This window comes from Polypterus senegalus, chromosome 4 (genome assembly GCF_016835505.1).
Source record: "Polypterus senegalus isolate Bchr_013 chromosome 4, ASM1683550v1, whole genome shotgun sequence".
Classification (NCBI taxonomy): Eukaryota; Metazoa; Chordata; class Cladistia; order Polypteriformes; family Polypteridae; genus Polypterus; species Polypterus senegalus.
This window is the reverse complement of record NC_053157.1, coordinates 99,672,235-99,697,103: the sequence shown is the minus strand read 5'-3', so window position 1 is coordinate 99,697,103 and position 24,869 is coordinate 99,672,235. Positions and strand designations below refer to the sequence as shown.

Below are 24,869 nucleotides of genomic sequence, written 5' to 3'. Positions count from 1 at the left end.
ATCCTATTTAGATCCTCATACCCCCTCCCCCAAACCCTTATTTTAACCCCACTCTTTTCCCACAGCTATTCCTCACCATCATCCATAATCTTAAGGACCAAACATTCTTCTCACCCTTACTTTAAACACTAATCTTAAACAGAACTCTTTATATGGGTCCCTTAAGCCCCCAAAACGCATTCTTCTAATCAGCAGTTTGTGTAATACATAACTGGCAATCACATACTGTCATTTTGTATCCCCAACTTCAAATAGAAGATTAAATGAAGGATCCTGGATAGCAGGATTTCAGTACACAATCAAATGTACTGATAAAATGCTAAAAAAAAAGTGTTTTTCAGGGGTGGCCAACTCCAATCCTGTAGAAATGCAGTGACTGTAGGTTTTTGTTTCAACCCAGATGCCAGTCCTCACCAAAAATATATCTTAATTTCATGGCTTAATGTTGATTCTACCATGTCAGTCAATTAAATCAGATTGTTTTCCCATTTCTAAATGATACAGATCATCCAAATGATTTGAAGCCTAAAAACAAATTTACAGTTCAATTTCCCTTCAGTTCCTTCCGAGTACTTAAATCAAATAGTGCATGACAAATACACGCAGGAGGAAATGGAGACAAGCTAGATTTAGATCTGGTTTCTTTGGCATTTGCATCTTATTTCTAACAAGCAGTTAAAACAATACAACTATTTAATATTAAAATATGCAATTAACTGTTCAAAACCATAAATGTGACAACTAAATCTACCAAAAAAAAAAAAAGTCATATGATCATGAAGCAACTGCATAGGAACAAAAAACACCTGAAGTCAGTGGCCCTCCAGGACCAACATTGCATAGTCCCGATTTAAAAGGGTCTGTGTTTTAAAAAACAAATTAAACAGTTAGTTGTTAAAACTAACCACGGCGGCCCTCCAGGACCGGAGTTGGCCACCCCTGATCTATTTCCTTTTATGCATTTATGGTAGAAACATTTGAAACCGTTCCAATCACTGTGCCACTACCACCTCACCTACAACAAAAAACACTTACAATGCAGAGCTTAAGCACTGCTAAGTTTCATATTTCTTTTTCTACAAATTTGCATCATTTAGGCAAAGTGCCCATTATGGTACTTAATTGTCCTAGTGAAAATGCAATTACACAGATAAAAGTATAAATCAGCTAAACCCACTTAAGGATTGAACATTCAATTGAAAGAAAAAAAAAACACATTGCATTACTATATTTATAAGTGTGAGGAGAAATTCTAATAAAAAAAATACATTTTAACTAACCCATTTAAACTAGAGCCTAGGGGGAAAAAAAAAAGTTTATGCAAAAAACAATTTGGACTAAGCAAAACATTTAAATATTTTTCAATAATTTACCCCGATAGTGGATCAAGGGCAACTGAAGCTGGTTCTTTTAAACCACTGTCAAAAAGAACTTTCTTCTTGTTTCCATCAAATGTTGCCACAGAGATAGTTTTAGTTCCAAGGTCAGTCCAGTAAATATTTTTGTAGATCCAATCCACAGCAATCCCAACTGGCATCTGAACATCCATGATCCTAACTGGGCTGCTTTGATTGTGCTTTTCCAAGGATGATCTGTACAAAACGAAACTAGAATTATATACTAAGAATATTCCCTTAAACTTGATAACATTAGTGGTTTTTACAATATATCTTAAATTCTAAGGTTAACATGCTAAATGCACTGATGAAAAACTATACCCACAGTATAGAAAGTACAATGTAATGAAACTACAAATTTAATGGTCTAATCCCACCATGTGATGGAAAAAGGATTTAATAAAAAAAAAAAAAAAAAAAACTAAAACCAAAAGAATGTATTTCAGCACTGAACTGCAAAAATGTTACACTTAACTGCAGACAAAACAGTGAGTTTTTCTTCTTGAAAATAACTATTAACTTGGAACGAAGGGTTGACACAAACTTACTGTCCTTTGATGCACTAAATTGCATTTCCATATGTTTTTACAAGTAGGGAGTTTTGATCTTTTAAAAGAGGAGAGAAACTAAACAATGAGTATACATTAGCAGTTATGAATGTAGTGAGAAGTCAAGCAAAACGACACCTTTATTGGCTAACTAAAAAGATTAAAATATGCAAGCTTTCAAAGCAACTCGGGCCCCATCAGGCAAAATTGTGTTCAAAAATATGTTCAGTATATCATTTTACAAGTTCAATATGAACTTTAATATGAAAATTACTGCTTCCTGTACATTTTGGAGGAGCACTGAATCAGAGTAGAAGGGTCCTTTCATCAGATTGGCTGGCACAGCACTGACTCAGATCTAGAATGGCCAGTCAGGGGGAGGCAGCTTGATGGCCAAGGTTTCCAGGGCTATGAAAAGGGGGAATCTAAATCCTATTACTGTATGTGATAAGACACTCGTCGATTTTCATGTGTGCTTTTAAATTAAAATTTTAAAATTTAAATTGCAACAGCATTCTTGTATTGAGGATTACGGTGTTCTGCGATTCGTTTTTACCCCCATTTTTTTCTTGACACCCACACTACATCAAAAGGGGTCTCTCTTAATTGTTTTGTGTGATTTAGAGCTATACAACAATAAACTATAATATTGCCTTTTTAATATTCTGAGTTAGATTTTAGTCCATTTTTACTCATCTTTGTTCTAGTCATTTGCATGGCTACTGGGTGGGCAGCGCCACCCAATGTGAAAGTTACAATTTTGCAAGTAGATGAACCCATCCCTTTATATATCCAAAAGCCAACCTAGAGTGACATACAAGTGATACCCACGATTCCAGCCAGTCCCATCAATATAGCACTATTACACATTGCACAATATGCAACATCCATTTATAACTTTTCATACATCACCACTATGGTTATGTTTTCAACAAACACTGAAAACTTGCTTCTTCAATGGGAAAAAAAAATCTTGACTGTAGCTTTTTCAATACTGAAAAGCATCATGCTTAACTTCCCCAAAGCAAAATAATCAGCAACACGTACTGTATTTGGGTCAGCAAGTCAAAACTTAGGAAAAAGTGGGCAACGTTAGGCAGAGAAGGTATAAACTGGTCAAATCTTAATCCCACCAATCATAATACACTGAGCAGCATTCCAAGGGACAGTTTGTGGCGCATGACTGTCTTTCCTACATAATGAAGAATCCTTTCATCCACATTAAGTTGAAAGTTTTGCTTATATGCACAAAGTGTGGCATGGTGTTTAGAGATTTGCAATATTTCATCATCAACTGGATTATGCAGTATACCACTAATTATGCATAAAGGAACCAAGTAGGATCACCAAAACACTAACACCTTATGTTACTGATTTATATTTACTGTCCAAGCACACAGATAGGAGTCAAAGTCAGGAAAAAATATTCCAAGTTTATGATTTTAATATTTCATACACCAGATGAATTGCCAGGGAATTGCCATTTATAGAAACTTTTGCTTTGAGGGTGTTACGTTTAACCCTTGGTGTGGCTTTTATTTATGTAGGACTTACTTTCAATGATCCCTTGTATAAAAAAAAAAAATGAAACTAAAATATCCAACCCTTGATTCAAAGTCCTTGGCTTTTTTTTTTTTTTTAAATGTACGAGAATTTTTTTGTGTGCCTTCCCAACACATTTACATTTCACCGGTGGAAAGGCAGTAGAAAAACAGAATCTCTTTAGAAGCATTGTTTCCACATATCTCAAACTGAATCCCAAAATGACCAATCATTTACAACATCAACCATGAATACCACCACCAACCCACTCACGCCCATCCTAACTTCAATAACTTACCATTCAAGTACTATGCCTAATCTCAGACCGATCATACTAACTACACACATCTTTTCTAAACTGATTTGGAATGGAACACAACAAATAGGCAAAGAAATTCTCTGCACAGATGGACCCCAAACATTTTACAAAACAATGTAGAGAATCCTGTTTTCTTCAGTGTCTTACAATGAATTTGAAGGAGATAGAATGGACTTAAACAAACTGAAGTATGTCAAAAAAACTAAATTGTTCACTCACATCTTTATCACATTGGCTCCTTACATGAACAAGAAAACCATTCAATCTTGACTACAGAGAAAGAAACTAGCTGCAATCGGGTCAATGGACAAATGGGTGGAATGCCTTCAGCTGGGCTACCACCTCAGACCCAGTGTTACTGTTAATGAGCAGCTTAAATATGCCGTTTTCTGGCCACTGCCCATTGAGGCAGTGCATACCATATAAACCTGGCAAATACAGAATGAAGATCTCAGCTGCCTGGGGTGCCGCTTCATGTTATACTGTATATGGAACATGCAGGTATACACTGTAAAGCCTGCTGGAGGAGCCACTGAGAAAAACCTAGGGATGTGGGATATCCTGTACATGACAATCTCAATGAAAGCAGACAAGAGTAGGAATGATAAAATAAAAAAAATAAAAAAAACCTACCACCTCACCTGCCAAGTACAGAGGACATGTCAGTCAATTCAAGTTTGTTTACAACAGATGCATCCTTGGTTTCTTGTATCTTAAGGAAAAAATGTGGTACTCATGAGCATGCTGTATAGTGACCAGAAAATCTGTGGCAGGGAGCATCAAAAACCACAAATTATGGATTACAATGCTACAAAAAGGAAGAGTAGATAACCCAGATAAGTTAGCAAGTGGTTACACAGCTGCAAAATAACCACCCTATGCTCTGCACTTGCAATATTTTTTTTACTATCTTGGACAGCTCTGTCTAAATGAGTGATTTAGACAGTACTAAATCTAAATTTGAATGAAGGAAAACTCCAGAAAAAACTACTTTCAACAGCTGGGCAAAGAACTGATAAGACCTCAAAATCCAAAAGAGACAACAACATATACCAATGACCCCCACCTCTGATGCCACTGAGAGGAGGATACAGCAGGAAAAGTGCTGGAGCCACATCACCACCAATTCCAGAACAGGTTTAAGTGACCCTGAATTTACTGTATATTTATTCTGTATATGTGAGTGAATATACATTTGTATGAGGAAGAGACACACAGATTAGACATGAGCTAACTAGCATTTTCATCTATAATGTAATTGTGAAGGTAAATGAGTCTTCGAAATTAATGGAACGAAGCCTGAACAATATTGTATCCACATCAATTTTTATCTAAATTACAGCTGTGCCCTGACAAAGCACTCATCTTTATACCACAAGCTTTGACAAAATTAGGAAGTTTATACATTAATGACTGTAAAATCCATGCTCTTGAACTAATTTCTATCATTACACCATAAGCATTTATCATAATTGACATACATTAAACATGTTTGCCAAAATAATCTGAAATTGTGAATTAGAATGCTTACAAAAAAATATTTTCCATTAACTTGAATATAACTTCCCTAGGTTTTGCCACTCAGTTTTTTTTTTTATCCATTGCTTCATTTAGTAGCCTGTTCATACAGTTTCTGGTAAATCCCTATGAATTACTGAGCAATAGTGCCCTTGCTTTGTGAGTTCTTCACTGTCCAGCCCATCTGGTTACATTACCGACAGTTGGGTTCAAGAGCTCCTAAAAAGGATATTGGAGCATGAAGTAGATCCCACATCGTCACAAATAGTGGCAGTGATGGAATGAGCTGGCAGTGGGTACTGAAGAGCAGGAGACCGAGCAGCAAGCGGGGTAGGTGCCAGACTGTTAAAAGAACCCACGGACTGAAGCCGGCAGAGCACATTTTAAAGGACTGAGCTTTGAATGGACATTGGATTTGCTTTATTGTTTTTTTTTTTAAAAGTCCTGTTTTTAACTCGGTTGGGGGGCTTGGGTCGGTTTTAGAGCGGGATTGTTTTAGCACTTTTAATTTATTAGTTTTAGTGTGGCCAAGCCGTGGACCTGGTCCGCCATTTGCACAGGGTTGGTCATGGTGTGGAGCCTTCCCCTGCAACTGGGGCTTAAGGGAGGGGGCAAGGAGGAGTGTGATACAGCGGGTCCACAGCTCAAAATAAAAGCCCAGTTTTTAAATTATCTCCGCACTCGCAGGTTAAAGAGGTGGCATGGTATTGTGGCCGGAGCGGATCCTGAATGCTACGCGAGGTTGGCGTTTCCTCGCTTATGTGCACAGGTGAGATATCGTCCATATCTGTAATTGAATCTAGGAGCTGCTAGAAGCCACACCTGAGTCATATCCCTATAATAAATAGGAGAAGCGCAAGGCAGAAGGGAAAAAGGGTAAAATTGCTGAACGGTAAAAAAGGAAAAGGCAGAGAGCAGCATTAGGGGAAAGCGTTTATGAGTCATCCAGCTGAGAAAGGTCAGCACAGTCAGGGGTCCCAAATGGAGAGAGTGATCAGCATTTGTAGGACATGATTGTGCCCATTGAGTTAATAGAAGAGGGGGTATGATCAGGAAAAAATCCACCCTGGGGATCCAAGGGTCAGTAGTATGAGGACAGCAGTGGCTGAAGTCTCACCTGCCAAGTATAACTTGAAAGAGCTGGAGAGACTGGGAAGAAGCTGAGTTTGGCTGGTGTGACCCCACTGTTAGCAGGATGTTAAAACAATGCTAAAACAAGATTAAACGTCTGGGATTTTTACCTTTTTATTGGATTTATTTATTTAATAACATTTGCACTATTTGGGCAGTGTTTTGTTGGATTGTTTTAATAAAAGCACTTTGCACCATCCCCTTGGTTTGTGAGATCTTCACTGCCCAGCTCATCTGGTTACATTACGGATGGTGTCGGGATTGATGGCTCTTCAAAAGGAGATGGGAGCATGAAGTGGAACCCACATCGTCACACCATCATATAGACAGCCCAATGTCCCTGGCACTTCCCCAAAAACGCCCTTGATATGCTGATGAAATCTTCCACCCTACTCTTAACCCAACATTCCTAGAATTTTAACACTTCAAATGTAATCCTAAAAAGTGAACCTTGAGACTCATGTTGCAACCCAAAAGAGCCACTCTACAAAGATCTAAGGCAGAAGGTGGCATGGCTCTACCCAACTTTCAGTTTTATTACTGGGCAGCAAACATGCAAGCTATAAAAACTTGGACACAAATTGATGAACATACACAGGCATGGTCCGCAATAGAAGTAAAATCCTGCAGTACTTCTGTATATTCCCTGCTTTGTGCCCCAATAAATGCAAGTTAATCGGCAATACCTGTATACTAATAACCCAATTGTGCTTCACTCACTCAGAATATGGAACCAATATTGAAAGCATTTTAAGAAGGAGAGGCTTTTAACTGTGGCATCTCTGCAAGAGAACCACCTCTTTAATATCTAGAAAAAATTTGGGATTAAATTGTTTAGAGATCTTTATATACACACAACACCTTTGCATCCTATGAACAATTACATTCCAAATTTAACTTTCCAGCTACACATTTTCAAATTAGGAACTTTGTTAAACAAACTGCCTGATTTTCTTCATCTTGCACCCTCGTCCATGCTGGAAAAAATATTGCTCAATTTCAAGGACTTGGGCACCATCTTTGCAATATCTAAAATTTTACAGTCCCTCCCTTTCAAAGATCCAAAAAGGGCAAAAAGATCTCTTAATATATCAGAAAAGGAGTGGAAAGTAGCAATGCAGAGACTTCACGCGAACTCCATATGTGCAAAGCATACAATTATTCAACTTATAATTATATAAATCAAGCACATCTGTTTCGCCTAAAACTGTCCAAAATTTTTCCAGGGAAAGATCCAACCTGCGAATGCTGCAATCAAGTCCCAGCCTCACTGGGTCACAGGTTTTGGGCCTGCATGAAATTAATATCATTTTGGACCAACATTTTTAAATGCCTTTCAGACAGCCTAAGTGTCACAATCCCTCCTAACCCATTAACAGCTGTGTTTGGTGTTCTTCCAGATGGATTTAAAGTGGAGAAGGACAAACTGTGATTGCACTCACTACACTTCTGGCATGCAGACTTATTTTGCTAAAAACTGGAAGAATCCTAACGGTCCTTTTTTTAAGTCTGTGGGAAACCGAGGTTTTATAATATTTGAAATTAGGGAAAAAAAACAAAACAAATATTCAGTTAGAGAATCAGTTATAGAATTTTATCAAAACCTGGCAGGATCTAATCAATATTTTAGAATAAGCTCTTAAAGCACAGAGGAAAAAATATCTCCACATTTCTTTTTCTTCTCCATTCATTTCTATTGGCCTATTAAACTCATCAATTTAGGTATGTTTACAAGCCTTAAGTTTTACCCCATTGGCCATGCTCTCTCTCTCTCAGCTGTAGCGGTTGACTGGTTTTCAATCCTATTTTTTGTAAAATTTATCAATTTATATGGAATGATTACAGTACAATAAAATAATTTTAAAAAATTTGGAAAAGTGTGTTTTTGCAGTTAACTTGCAAGCCAAGCAGTACTAAAAAACAGTTCAGACAATACCTGCACATAACATTCAGCCACAAGGGAGTAGCCATTAAAATAAGTTTTAAAAGATCTTTAATTTATATAACATATTGGTATCAAATTGAAAGGTGCTCAAGAATTCATATACTGTTTCTAATGGGGAGAATAAAAAGAATCATTCCGAAATATAAGGTCTAAACTTACTTTGGTAGGGATCAATTTTGCCAACTTAATTATGGAAGGCAAAAAAGACCCTGTATTAAAACGAATACACCATAAAACTCTGAAGTGAATAGTGTTATGGCACTATCTGTAACTTTACTAATAGGCTGCATACATTAACCGGAGGAAACAGAACATAAGAAATGAGAATGCACCAATTGAGTAAGCTCCCAAAAAAAAATCCTAGTACAAACCCTCCTTTTCATATGCTTTATTCCGTTTCGAAAATTCAGGTTTCGACGGTTGAATCATAATTACAAGAAATCTAAATAGCCTTAACACATTGTGAACCAGAAGACTTCATTATTTTGTATTAAAACAAGCCTCAAAACATACTGTACATATCACGTATGCAAATTTTGCAAAGTCTGATTAGAAAGCTACAATTATGTTTTTAAACCACTATGAAGATGTACAGAACAAAGTCTCACTACAAATGCACTAGGCAAAACAAGTTTACTGAAAAGGTATTTGTTCAGAATATATTTAAAATATTTCAAACTTGACTGTTTACAATAATACAAAGTGTTCAAGGGGAAAACCACTTGTTACCTAAAAATTGCTTTCTGTCCAAGATCAGCCCAAAATATCTTCTGAAAAGAGTGATCTACATCCACTGCAATAGCGTTCCTCAAATTATCCACTATCTGGGTGTATTCTCCTCTCTCCAATCCAATTTTCCTTATGTCCCTTCTGTTGGTGAAAATTAAACAAGCTTCTTTTCCTAAGAATGAAAATAAAATGTAAGCCATATTTTTTGGTAGATACAAAATCTGCAAACAATACTTTCTTCTTGACAGTGAACACCAGTACAGGGTGGTCCAGATCTAAATTATGAAGATCCAGATCGTCTGGATGACTTTGATTTACATGGGGACGATTCCAGTTTGGCGCAAAGATGATTCTTCATGTCATTAGTTCACACACTTCAATGGTCTGGGATTTTTTGGGTGATTTTCTATGTAATAAACTTAAGTTATAGCGTAATGAAAATGGCCTAATTAGATCGGGACCACACTATACATTTCCAATGCACATTATCTCTGTCTACAACAGATATATGCCTTGTTCAAAGTCCATAAGGATCAAATTGAGGATTTAAAGCTAACCATTTTTCAGTACGAGTGTCAAGGGCAGATTACTTGAATAACTACCCTTTGACTTAAATAAAAATTACTTTACATAACTTCAAAAGCATGATAAAACTGTAGTAAATTGAAGTATTTGTACTAAAAGTCAAAATATTGTCATCAATTGTTTTCTGCTAAGTTCAAACAAAAATCTAGTAGAATACACTGCAAGCCAAAACATACTACCGTGTTTCCAAGAAAGACAGACAGGGTCTTATATTAATTTTTGCTCCAAAAGATGCACTAGGGTTTATTTTTAGGGAATCTCATTTATTCATATACAACAATATACATTTATCCAGATACAGTCAAGTCATCTTCTGGAATATAACTCTCCACATTCAAACCCTGAATTCAATCTCGAATTTCTTGCTACTCCAGCCGCTATGTAGATCCTACAGGACTGATGGGTATACTTAGATGTTTGATGAATGGATCGATGTGAAGCAAAATACAGACATACAAATGTATTAATGTTCCTTTTATATTCAAGCGTTGTGTATTCCACAAAGTAATGATATATTTTAAAAGTTTTTCATACCATCTTCTGTGCCATGTGTTTTTTTTTTTTTGGCACCTTCAAAATACAATCAGAATGTATGGCAACGTAATTGAGCCACAGAGGGAGGGGGTTGGGGAAAACACATAATGAAAATGTCTATTTTGTGATTAAAGTGGAAAATTCAGCTTTAAACTCAATGTGCACTTTACTTTAATGATAAAGTAAAGTAAAGTACAAGGTTAGACTGTCATAAAAGTCATATTAAAACTGACCCAGTTAAATTGCTACACACTTCTGGGGCTTCCTCCCGACCAGAAAGCAGTGGCAAACAGATCGCCACACAGAACACATTAAATTTATGTTATTCCAGCTCTCTGCACATTTAGAATTCTTAGATTTATACTTTACATCACTTTCATGATGAAATTTATTAAAATATATATGTTACACTTTACAGATAAATCATTGATTTCATTTAAATAATGAATACTGTTAATAGTTACACACATAGGGGAGGCAAGGTTGCAGAGTGGTAGCACTGCTGCCTCGCAGGAAGTAGTGTCCCTTGTGATCCTTGCCTGGAGTTTCCATGTTTTCCAGGTGGGTTTCCACAGTGTGCTCAGCTTTCCATCATGACATGAGAGTTTGAGGATTTGGCGCAGCTACAATGACGTTAGCGTGTGTGTGTGTGTGTGTGTGTGTGTGCGCTTGTGTTCATCTTGCAATGAGCTGCTGCCCTGTCAAAGGATTTTGCTTGTCTTACACCGATGCTGCTGGAATGGGTGCATCCCCGAATTGATGGATGTAATCATTAAACATCCTTTTCAGAGATAGTGTGACAAGATGTCATCTGAATTTAATGGATGTTTCAGACACAGCCGTCGCATCGCATGAAGTATAAACCTGGCCTTAGGTGCCTTACTTTTCAGCTGACGATCTTGACTAGGGCTTATATTACACAGCAGCTCGAAAATCATACTAGGGATTCTTTTCAGCGTACGTTTTATTTTTGGGGAAACTGCAGTAGTATACACAGTAATAATTTAGGTGCTATGGGATGTTTTATTTCACTGGAAAGTTATTCAGTAATTTTCCCCAAGAAATTTTCTCATGCCATTTTCAAACTCTCAATATCAAAAAATACTGGGCGAGATAAAATGCCATACTATACTTCTATCGACTCCAAGCCAGCTCTTTGTGCTGCTCCAGACCAAGCTGAAAAGGTGACCAGAGAGCCACTACTGATATCTGATATATAAAATGCCACCCTACTACATGGTAGAGCTAGCCCTGTATGGACTACTATTTATATAAACAGGACAAAAAAAAAAACCTGAATGGATAACTAAAAATTAAGCTGCTAACACAGGGGTTCTAATTCAATAACCAAAAACTTAAGTAAAGTTTGCAGTGACACACTGGACTGAACACTATGTAGTTTGAGCAGAGGTTGATCTACAATCTGCAACAGTTGCAATCTACTGCAAAGAGAAGTCAGGATATCAGTTTCTACAAAGAAAAAGGCTGAACTGTTCAATATTAAAATTAGACAAAACTTGTAAGAGCAGGACAACTGACCAAAGGCCATTCATCACAGTAATAAAGGCACATATTATAGGGATTAGGGAAGGGATGTATAATAAACAAAATCCACACAAGTGTCACACACTTTGGTTAAATTTTATAGAGACACCATATCTAGACTTTACAGAGGTGGTCTTGAAGAATGTGATGTACAACCAGTAGTTAGTAAGACAGATTTAATAAAATAATAAACGTTCATGTTTAACCTATGCAGAAGTCAATGGAACAGTCAATGAGACACTGCCATATTTCAAAGTTGCCCGTGAACATTCTCATTATTAAAGCATGCAATTTGCAAACGTATAAGCAGAGGCAAGCAGCACATCATGGTAGAGGAAATTTGCTTTTATCAAAGTTTTCAATCATCAAGCCAAATAGTGAAATGCTTATTTCCATTTCATGGTGGAGTTTAAACCATTTCTAATCATGTACCATTAGGATTAGTTACTTCTACCATGTCATACAATTGCCTTTGGAACAGGTAATCTTTACACACCATCATGCATAAAGCTTGAGTCAGTTTTTGATCAGTTCTAACTCCACTGACAGCAGCATGTTTAATGAAGGACTACGCTACAGTTTTTGTAAGTTTGGCTAATAACTTTGAAGTGTTCTAATGTGCAGTTTCACAGTTCAAATATCATGGGCTTATTGATCATACCCAGATTATCTGCTGAACATTCTTCGCTATCTTATTCTGATCAGTGGTCTTTCAATTTCAACTGAAGTATTTGCAAAATTTCTTACATTACTGGAGAGTACTGTTCAGCTTTACCTTCAGAGTCTTGGACCCTAATTAAAGGTCTAATGTTGCTCAGTTGGGAACACAATGGTGGGGCGAGGGGACAAGCCTCTATGTCACATCAGCAAGAATTTGAAAATGCAAAGGTCACAATCAACATTGAAGGAAAGCAGCATTCATAAGCAGAGTCTATTCTGCACTCTCTCATATAATTCCTCAGTGTTTGAAGATCATTCAAGCCAGTCATTAATGTGGATAAATCAAGTATTTGCTGCAGTTCATCACTTCCACATTCACTACTAGAATAGCGATTGGACACAGAGGATAATGTGGTTAAAGTCAACATCCAGATCTTTGTTTGCTGGTACAAAGACAACCATCTGCAATTTGTCCAAGACAAACCATAGTCTCCCAACTCCTACATTAGGTCTCATCCCCCTGTGGTAAAGTGGAGGTTTGCAGCCGATTGGCGTCAAAATCACAATACTCCTGTCAATATTAGGCTTTTGCTTGGGGTGTGAGATAATTGCGAAAGCAGTTCCCAAGAGCTAGATAGAGATACTTTACTCATCCCAAGGGGAAATTCACATACTCCAGCAACAGCATACAGATACAATAAAAATATTAAAGAGTAATAAAAATGCAAGTAAAAACAGACAATAACTTTGAATAACGTTAACATTTACCCCATGGGTGGAACTGAAGAGTCGCATAGTGTGGTGAAGGAACGATTTCCTCAGTCTGTCAGTGGAGCAGGACAGTGACAGCAGTCTGTTGCTGAAGCTGCTCCTGTCTGGAGGGAATACTGTTTAATGGATGCAGTGGATTCTCCATAATTGATAGGAGCCTGCTCAGCGCCTGTCACTCTGCCATGGATGTCAAACTGTCCAGCTCCATGCATACAATAGAGCCAGTCTCCTCTTAATGCTGCCTCCCCAGCACACCACTGTGTAGAAGAGGGCACTCGCCACAACTGTCTGATAGAACATCTGCAGCATCTTATTGCAGATGAAGGACGCCAGTCTTCTAAGGAAGTCTAGTCGGCTCTGTCCTTTCTTACACAGAGCATCAGTATTGGCAGACCAGTCCAATTTATCATCCAGCTGCACTCCTTTTACAATCATATAAGGGTAAGTTCAGAAAACTTAAAAAAAAAAAATAAAAAAAAATCTATCAACAACTATGCTATAAACACTACTCACAGCCACAGCTCTGGTGTTTTAAAGGATTGCTTCACTAGCAGGAAGGAGTGACACCAGTTATGCCCTCCAATCAAAGACCAACTAGGAGCAATGCAGAGGCAGCATATGGAGCTTCGGAGACTTAAATTACTGATCTGTTGTACCCAGCCTCTTATTTTCGACTTTGTCCATTATATACAACATAGCCCCTGATACATGCCAATTCTAAAAAGGCCACTAGACCAACAGGATCAGATTAAAATTTTACAGGGCCACCCACAAACTAATCCACAGTAATATTCCTATCTAAGACTTTGAAAAGGCTGACCTGAAATTTACATGCACATCAGTTTACTTTGAACAGGGATGCCCCACACCACAAAATTCTATGCATTGAAGAGTACTTGAGAGGAGTGGTAGCTCCGAGGCTAGGGGATCTGCACTGGCAATCTGAAGGTTGCCGGTTCAAAGCCCGTAAATGCCAATAGGGACTCTGCTCTGTTGGGCCCTTGAGCAAGGCACTTAACCTGCAATTGCCAAGAGCTTTGAGTAGTGAGAAAAACACTATATAAATGCAAATTACTACTTTAATTTTTTGCTTTTGATTACTGGCATTTTTACAAGAGTAGTGGCTCTTGTCAAGTTGATCCATTCTTACTCAGTCTTCCAGCCTCTGGACAGGATGCTGGCAACTCTAAAAGGGACAAAAACCTTCAAAATTGCAATTCTCCAGCACCAGTCTAAGTATCGAAACAGTCTGTGGTTTCTCCATTAGAAATTCAAGCACCACAATCAAAGCTACTGATAGTGCTCCTCACACTTCACATTAATGCATTAGTGTATCACATAGGTTAGCAGCACGTCTGTATATCCATTTCAAGCACTACTTTGTACACACATTCACAGCTGTGGACTTTAAAAAGGTAACCACATACTGCCCATAAATATCTAATTATATACTCAAACTACACAATATTCGTAATGATTACCCAATACAGTTTGTAAGAGTACACTTGTATAAAACTGTTCTGCAACTAGGAAACAAAAGCCTAGTCACTTAAAAATGCAGAAATATATCTAATGTTAGAAGGTTTCACTCACCAGTTGGGCTACCATTTACAATGGGCCAAGTCTGCATTGCATCATCTAGAAGAGTCTAATTTGCAATGCATGTAAGTAATAAAACGCAGTGTTTTTATTTCTATCCAAGGTGATATAAAATATTTGAAATACAATTGCATTGGGAGGTAAAGCAATTTGTTCATGGTCATTTAGTGCCAGTAGCAAAATTTAAACCCATAACCTCAGAAGTTTAAAAGCCTAGGTCCAAAGTATTAACTACTACACCACAATAACATTAGACCTTAAACCTACAAATATTGTATACAGAAAGGTAGTTAGAGTGTTTTTGATATATCTAACTGATGGCACTTTAATGAAATCCTATTATCTTCCAGATTTTCCAGGGAAAGTCAGATAGCACAGTTCACAGAAAATGTAACAAATCTATTAAGCTACAATTTGTTATTCACCATAGCAGTTGTAGCTGGCATTTCATTTACATGGATTTTGTAATATTAACTGTAAAATATGAAATGCACACAGTATTTGATGAGATTTTAAAACTTTACTCCTTTAACATAGTGACTATGTTCAGATTCAGATGCAGCCACGATTTCAATCAATAATAATCACATGAAGCATCCCTTCTTATAAGCTGATAAAGTAATTTTTTAAACAGTAACCTGAAGTGTACACACATTTGAGTAATTACAACGCAGCCTACAGTAATTTCCAGATGGGTGATAAAGACGGCACAGAGTGGAAGGAGCATGCCACAAGTGAAGAGCACAATGCTGGAAGGCAGCACACTCAATGTATGAAAATGACAGTTGCAGGTAGTAGTCTTACTTGACTGACATGCATTTAAGATTGCAACATGGTTGAGGACTGTTTTATAGGTGGGTGGGGTCACAGCTGGAGTGCTGATCTGTCATTTAACCACTTTATACAGTTTTGTATGTGTGCCAACACCAAAAATATTAAAAACCCCATACCAAGGAATTTGATAAAATACATTATTTTCTGTTTACAGGTGTTGCTATAAGTATGCCTCCTAAATATAAAATCAAAAACTTTGCTGCTTTGAAGCAAACGTATTTGGGAAGCTAATGGTTTTGCATTCATTTCTGAAACCCCAAGCGCTACTATAATGCAAAAAAAGCTACATGTTGAGTTTACAAGAAATCCTTTACTTTAGAACAAATCAAGCGGCAATCATTGGTTGGGGGGCTGGGAGAGGGACCTCTTGAAACTCAAAAACCCTCCTCTTAAAGTACTGCATATCATGGCATTAAAAGACTACTGAAATAACGTTCACATAAGTGTACATCCACCCAGTAATTAGACAGAAATACGAGTTACTTGCCGACAGCTTTGCACACTCCAGTAGCTGGATCCATTTGATAACCTTTGAGACATTCACATTTGTACCCTCCTTTTAAATTAATACATATCTGACTGCAGATTCCAGGATTCTGACACTCATCAATATCTGTATTAAAGGAAAAAGAGATTTATATAAAATTACAAAAAGGACACAAGTTCAATGACTCAAATTAAGTCAGACTGTATCTCACACCTTGTAAGCAAATACATTAAGACCTTCAATGAATTTTCTTCATGTTTGTGAAAATCTGAAGGGTGGTTAAACCAAACAAAAATATATAGTGTGCACCTGCCCAAAGAAACTTCACTTCAATTATACAAAGCAGTGGTACAGAACAGCATGATTTGATAGCTATATTTTACAGTAACTGACTATGTGCGTGCACAGATCAAAGGTTTTAAAAATCTGACTTAAAAGGCATCACACTGATCAAATAATTTTTAATAAAAAACACTGTAGACATTGCATCTCCTGTAAGCAATACATAGATTACACATAATTTGATAGACATACCAAATTTGTCCTAAGGAGAAATTACATTTTCAAAGGTCAAAAGAAAAATCTACCCACCAACACAAGAATGTCGATCTTGGATAATAGGAAGCAGCTGCTGTTAACAGGCTAGTAGGTGTCATTAAGGTGGTTTGTGTTTTAGAGTTAAGTCAGCAAGATCATGCAACCCCCCACCTATTCAGTAATGTGGAAGAATTCAGTCAGCATTTCAAAGTCTGGATCACACATTTCAGCTTTAATTGTAATGTGCTCCCATTACTATTTCTCATTTACATACAGTAAATCTCCATGAAAAAACAGTCCAGAACCTGAAAAGTTTAAACTGGGTCTCCACCTACAGCAATGCTGAACATAATTTAAAACAGGATATCCATTAACAAACAAGCTAGGACAAAAATGCAGAAACACAGAACCTAAATTGACCCATTCCGGTTTACTGTAGTCAAAATATACGATCAACATTAACTGCAAGATTTTCAAGGAGAAGAAATGTAGGAGAAAGTCTAAAGCCAATATTGCTCTTTTTTTTTTTTAAGTCACCAAGATAACAAGTGTGTTGCCAAAGGATACTAATCTTACCAATATACAGATATCTCCAATTAATGGTCTCCAGGAAACATAACTGTTAACTTCTCCCAAACACAATCCAGGAAAGAGCAAGCTAATGAAGTATCACCTATTTTGCTAAGTTTTTAAGCAGTGCACCAGATAACATGGATTCAGAAATCCAGTTGCACCCTCCCCACCTGCATTCTGAAATTTGGAAAACAGCAGCTCATACCAAACTTTTGTCAGCTCTGTTAACTTCATCAAATAAGATATAAATAAGAGGCAAGTCAACACCTCTGCAGTGCTTTCACCTTAAGACAAAAAGCCATCCAAAATTACATTTATTTAAGGAACTGTGACCATGAACTGAACTACACCTGAATGGACAAAACACCACCTATAAGTAGGCACAGTTGTTGTAACTAAAAAGAACTAATACAAATCAAAAGGTTAAACCTTCCTTTAGAGCTAGCTGCATTCATCTCAGAGTGCTGAAGCAAGAACACGTGCTCTTTGGGAAGTCAAAAGCGAACAATACACTTACTTTTTGGGGACCTAGAGGCTTACAATTCACTCTTTGGGGTAAAAAGTCATCCACTCTCACCATAGATGTCTAAAACTTTCATTTCATTTGCCTGAAAGTTTCTCTACATAAAGGCTTGAATCTGGGACACCCTGAAGTAGCTCTATGATCCACATTGCCAAGCCAGGTTCTGTGCAAGTGACTTAACCCAGTCAAAAAGAGGAACAGCCACTACAAGGGAACTTCAGCACCTACAGTTGTGACAAAACAATGAACGTCCCCATGAAATTGCAGAGGGCACATCTAAGTGCCTAACAGTGAGACAAGAAAAACAGCACTTATACCACACCAAACACACACCCATGTAGTAAAAATAAGGAGTGCAATTCAACCTAAGAAAAATCCTCCACCAGGAACAGCAGCAAAAACAACACACTTTGCAAACCAACCTTGGTATCCAAACCCCTTTGGCCAAGAAAAATTTGAACATTAAACAACAAGTCAACAGCCAGCCTTTGCTGTGTTGTAGGTTTGTCCAACTTGTCTGCTGTGTCCGGTCTTTTGTGTTGACATGTATGCAGTTATGTTTCTATAATTCTCGTGGGTACAAGTAAATTAAAATCTGCTTCTTACAGTATGTATTGGTTGCTGGAGAACCTACTACAGAGAAGTAAAATAAAATGGGAGCCTTACCAAATTACTGCCATAGCCAAAGGCAAAGCCTAAATTAACTCTGTGATCAATTAATCTTTTCCTGCATCTTTTCACTTTTACACCAATGCTAACCTACCACCAACATTTTTGGAATTACTTAGAACTGATTTTGATTGAAGAAAAAAGAATGAAAATTCCCAAAACCGAACCTTAAACATTTCCCCACCCAAAAAACCCTAGTTTAAAACAATTACATTAGACTACTTGATTCATGTACCATAATTAAACACATACATACCCCCACATGTTTTCCGATCAATTAGCTCCAAGCCTGGAGTGCATCCACATTCATATCCTATAGTAAGATCTCTGCAAATATGGGAGCATCCACCATTATTGGTGAAGCATTCATTTAAATCTATAATTGGAGGGAAGAGAAAAAAAAATTACACAATTTCACCCATCCTGTATGGACACCAAAAGAAGAAGTAAACTACTGAAACATTTTTTTCAACATTAATATACGGTGGAAGAACCAAGGAAAATATTGACTTGGTTTGGAGAAGATTGTTTATGTCTCAGTGAAAAAACTAAGGAGGCCAAAGCTTTACATCACATTCACATACTCACCCAGGTAAAAATGCAACAAATTGAGGTGCTTTTTGATTCTTCTAGCATTAAGGCAAACTCATGATTAAATTTTACTCCATCTCCACATCAGAAATTGTAAAGGGGAATTAAAAGATAGACAATGAAACAGCAGATGCCCTAAACAATTTTTCTGGAGGTCTTCACAAATGAGGAAGCGTATAACCTCCCAGAGGTAAAAAGGACTACTAAAGGAGGTACTGAGGGATTTGGAAATTATAGAGGGAGAAGTACTGCTCAGATTAAACAGGCTGAAATCAAACAAATCACCAGGACCAGATAATATTTACGTACGAGTTCTTGAGCCTAGCAAGTACATAAATAAACCCTGGAGACATTTTTAGGAATCACTGTGCACTGGAAAGGGACTTTAAAAAAACTTTTTTTTTTTTCCCCCTTTAAAAAAAAAAAAAAGTAAATAGGACTGGTGGTCTTTGTTGGGCTGAATGGCCTGTTCTCGTCTAGATTTTTATTTTATTTATATATATATCTCTCTCTCTCTACACACACACACACACACATATACATATACATATACATATATATACACACACACACATACATACACACACACACACACACACACACACACACACATTAGAACAGTAGAACAAAAAAAAAAAAAAATCAGCATGCCTGTTTGGCATCAATTTTTGCACAGCAATTTTCAAAACAGACAGAATTGATTCAGTTAAATATTGCAGCAAAAAATTTTGAAGTTTACATTTGTATAAAAATGAATACTTACTGCACTCTTTCAATGGCTCATCACTCCAGTCTGGGCAATCTCTTTTCTGATTACAGACCTGAGACATGTCTATGCACTCTCCAGTCCGACATTTAAATTTATCCGGTCCTTCACATAGGGTAACTTGTGTTGAAACAAAATGGTATAGTTATCTTTTTATATTATAATATAAAATGAAATATATAATATATATAGTACAATATACTATATTACTATAATCTATACTAATAAAAAGGCAAAGCCCTCACTGACTGACTGACTCACTCACTGACTCATCACTAATTCTCCAAGTTCCCGTGTAGGTAGAAGGCTGAAATTTGGCAGGCTCATTCCTTACAGCTTACTTACAAAAGTTGGGCAGGTTTCATTTCGAAATTCTACGCGTAATGGTCATAACTGGAAGCTATTTTTCTCCATATACTGTAATAGAGTTGAGCTGGATGGCCATGGGGGGGCGGAGTTTCATGTGACATCATCACACCTCCCACGTAATCACGTGAACGGACTATCAATGCAGTACGTAGAAAACCAGGAAGAGCTCAAAAAAGCGCTGAACAAAACATGCATTATATAATTGAGAAGGCAGCGAAACAATAAGAAGCGAGCGACTGACATATGCAACCATATTCACGAGTGCTGCTACTTCGAAAACAAAGCACAGTGTAACCCTAAAGTTTAAAATTAAGTTCATAGACAGGCTGCCGCTGGCGTTTGTAATTTAGTGCCTGCCCATATAAAAGTCCGTCCGTCAACGGCAATCCAATAGAAACACTGCCGCGAAATATTCACGGGTGAAGGACTGTGCTTATGCAGAGGAAGATGAGATGGTCAGGGTGGTGTTTGGTACAAACTCAGCGAAACCGCGAAAGAAACTTAAGTGCCGGGTCTTAACATTACATACAGCCATGGACATCACACGAGATGGCACCAGCACAGCTGGGAACCTTCGATGCAAGAACACTGAGCAGCTCACGTGAACTGACGCAGTGCACAAATAAAAAGCAACAGTTCCAAAGAGTGCTGATCAAAAACCGGATTACACAATTGAGAAGGCAGCAAAAAAAATATGAAGCGTCTGATACATACAAGCATATTCATAAGTGCAGCTACTGCGGAAACAAAGCACACGGTGGAAAAAGTCAATGTCCCGCTAAACGAAGACAGTGTAAAAAAAAAAAATATATATATATATATATATAAAGCTCCCGTCCCACCACTTCCCAAAGATGCTCTATTGGGTTGAGATCTGGTGACTGTGGGGGCCATTTTAGTACAGTGAACTCATTATGTTCAAGAAACCAATTTGAAATGATTCGAACTTTGTGACATGGTGCATTATCCTGCTGGAAGTAGCCATCAGAGGATGGGTACTTGGTGGTCATGAAGGGATGGACATGATCGGAAACAATGCTCAGGTAGCCCGTGGCATTTAAACGATGCCCAATTGGCACTAAGGGGCCTAAAGTGTGCCAAGAAAACATCCCACACACCATTACACCACCACCACCAGCCTGCACAGTGGTAACAAGGCATGATGGATCCATGTTCTCATTCTGTTTACGCCAAATTCTGACTCTACCATTTGAATGTCTCAACAGAAATCGAGACTCCTCAGACCAGGCAACATTTTTCCAGTCTTCAACTGTCCAATTTTGGTGAGCTTGTGCAAATTGTAGCCTCTTTTTCCTATTTGTAGTGGAGATGAGTGGTACCCGGTGGGGTCTTCTGCTGTTGTAGCCCATCCGCCTCAAGGCTGTGCGTGTTGTGGCTTCACAAATGCTTTGCTGCATACCTCGGTTGTAACGAGTGGTTATTTCAGTCAAAGTTGCTCTTCTATCAGCTTGAATCGTTCGGCCCATTCTCCTCTGACCTCTAGCATCAACAAGGCATTTTCGCCCACAGGACTGCCGCATACTGGATGTTTTTCCCTTTTCACACCATTCTTTGTAAACCCTAGAAATGGTTGTGCGTGAAAATCCCAGTAACTGAGCAGATTGTGAAATACTCAGACCGGCCCATCTGGCACCAACAACCATGCCACGCTCAAAATTGCTTAAATCACCTTTTTTCCCCCCCCATTCTGACATGGTTTGGAGTTCAGGAGATTGACTTGACCAGGACCACACCCCTAAATGCATTGAAGCAACTGCCATGTGATTGGTTGATTAGATAATTGCATTAATGAGAAATTGAACAGGTGTTCCTAATAATCCTTTAGGTGAGTGTATATATACACACACACACAGGATGATCATGGCTAGACACTGATCTGCAGTAAGAGACGAAACAGGAGAGGTGGAGGTACCGACTGGAGAAGGGGAATAAAAGTAAGTAGGAGTGAGACCGAGTACATGTGTGTGAATCAGACGCAAGGTGTTGGAAGGGTACAACTTCAAATTTAAACATTTGGGTTCCACAAGTGAAATGGAGGGCAGGCAGGGTGGACTCTGGAGAAAAGTAGCGCAAGGGTTGTGTGATAGAGTACCTGCAAGAGTTAAAGGGAATATCTATAAAATTAAGTGCCTAACTATGCTGTATGGTTTGGAGACTGTGGCACTGATGAAGACAGGAAGCAGAGTTGGAAGTGGCATAGTTGAAGTTGCTATAAATTTTCACTCTGAGTAATGAAGGTAGAGAGGATTAGGAGTGAGCATTAGAGGGACAATACAAATAAAATAGTTTGGTAACCAAGCAAGTGGCTACATTGAGATGATTTGGGCACAGGCAGAGTAGTGAAAAGAATGGTTAGGATGGAACTGCGATGGAAAAGAGAAAGGAAAAGATGGTTTATGGAGGTGGAGGGGAGGACATGAAGGCAGTCTTGTGATGGGGTGGGAACAAAAAAAAAAAAAAAAAAAAAGACAGGGATAGATGAAGAATGATTATCTGCTGTGGCAACCCCTAAATGGGAGCAGCTGAAAGTCGCTTACCTTCAAACCTTCAGTGTCTTGTTAATGTAATATACCCATCCATAAAACCATACTACACAAACCACATCTCAGGCTGGGAATCAAAATTGACAAATCACATCCAACATTAAAATGTAATAAAGTGCACAAATCCTCAAATGAACAAAACCACAAAATTATAAGAGTAGTAAAACTAAACAATCAATTTTCAATTTGATTTTGAATGCACTGCTAAAGATGGATTTAAAGTATAAGCATCACAAATGGGCATTTATTAAAGAGGTTAAAACTGCACAAATACCATCTTCAAATTGTTCATCACCAACAACTTGATAATTATACTCTACATACATTTTTCAACTGGCACCCTGTGGAAACGGGGTATTGCCCCTGGGTCCTGACCCAAGTGAAACTCACCCCTCAGGTCAAGATCTTCCAAGACAAATGGGACTACCTGGAGAAGCCAACATAAAAGCAGCTCAGCAATAGCCATTTTGCAGACATATTACTTACAATGCACTGTAGCAGCCAGGACACTGTCAGGGGTCCAGCTGCCAGAGGCATGTTCGCCACAGACTCCGTGCCGAGGAACAGTGGGCATGCAAGTGCTCAGAGTGCTGCATCTCCAGTCACCAAAATGACTTTAATAGTGTCTCCAATAGTCAAGACTGTCTGGACAGTTTCACATGTATGACATTTATGGGTTTTGTAATTACTAAAAAAAAAAAGTGTTATGCCTTGGGATTTTTGGGGTTACAAGAGGAGTGCCACCACAGAGAAAATGTTTGGAAAACACTGCTGTACATACAAAAAGTTCTTACCTAAAAACTGACACTGTGCATTAAATTGGTGGTTATGTTGCCTCCTTTGCATAAATTAGCAAAGCTATTGCAAACTGGAATAATGGATAGGGAAAAAGTCACTTTAATTTTTTATTTTTAATTAGAAACAGATAACATTCCATATAGTCAAGTCAAAGCAAAATTTAACCCCCACCCAAAAGAGCCAGCAACTGATGCTACTCTATAAAAAGAGGAGTAGTATCCCAAAATTGAAGCTTATTTTAAATTTTGACCAGATCCTCAAAGTGAGAATTAGATTTTACCAATTTCAAGTAGCATAGAACATCAGTTTCCCACGGACTTAAATGGTGGGGTGGGATTCTTCCAGTTGAGCAAGTCTATGTGCTAGTAGTGTAGTAAAGGAAATCACAGTTAGTTTGTCCTTCTCCACTTTAAGCCTATCTGGGAGTTTACCTAACAACTGTTAATGGGTTAGGAATGACTGACAAAGCAAAGATTTTTGTCCAAAATGTTAATTTGGTGCATACCCAGAACATGTAGCCAAGTGAGGCAGGAGCTATGGTGCGGTACGTTCACAGGTTTAAATCTTGCCCTGGAAACAGAATTTTAAACAAGAAATGTGTTTGATAAAAGATTAAGTTGAACTGAATACTTTGTGTATATGGAGCTTAAGTGTATTCTGTGCTTGGCTGCCTTGCACTAGTTTTCTGAAATACTAAGTGACAGATTCTATTCACGATGTTCACTGGGGTCTCTTTCAAAGAGACTAAAATATTTTTATAGAGTCTTCAAAACTGATCAATTATACTGGAAAAGCACAAGGTAGAAGGTGAGGAAAACTGGGCATGTTCGGTTTCTAGCTTTAAAGTAGTAAAATAATTGTGTCGATGCGAAGCTGTATATGAAGCATGATTGTTCACAGGATGCAAAAACATTATCCATGTACAAGTATTTCAATCCCAGACATGTTCCAGACACTGAATAGTGCATATGTTTGAGAGGGTGGAAAAGGGATTTCTATGTGGAGGTGCAACAGAAAAAAGCTTTTCCGTCTTCAAGTGCTTCCTACATTGGTTCCATATTGAGAGAATGGAGGGTAATTGGATTTTTAGTGCAATAATAGTAATTTGTATTAACTGGGCCAAACAGCAGGGAATATAAAGACACTGCATGATTTCAACTGCAAACCATGCTTGTGGATATTCATTTTGCGTCCAAGCCTAGGAGTTCTCATGCATAAAACGAGTACACACAAAAATGTTGAGTAGCTGCTTTCCTCGTGCACTGAAATGTATATAAACTGAACTTGGTGTAAAGCCAAACATTTTCATGTTAACTCCCTACCTTGTGCATGCAG

At 37.9% G+C, this 24,869-nt stretch overlaps 1 protein-coding gene across 2 annotated transcripts in view; it reads right to left on the bottom strand.

The window, feature by feature from the left end:
• vldlr (very low density lipoprotein receptor) overlaps positions 1-24,869 on the bottom strand; it is a 258,783-nt gene that overhangs the window by 116,837 nt on the left and 117,077 nt on the right. For both annotated transcript variants that reach the window (XM_039751092.1, XM_039751091.1), the window contains exons 7-11: positions 19,801-19,923; positions 18,703-18,822; positions 16,145-16,270; positions 9,130-9,301; positions 1,374-1,592 (exon numbers count right to left, since the gene is read on the bottom strand). In XM_039751092.1, coding sequence (XP_039607026.1) covers positions 1,374-1,592; positions 9,130-9,301; positions 16,145-16,270; positions 18,703-18,822; positions 19,801-19,923 — 760 coding nt within the window. The remainder of the gene's footprint in view (positions 1-1,373; positions 1,593-9,129; positions 9,302-16,144; positions 16,271-18,702; positions 18,823-19,800; positions 19,924-24,869) is intronic.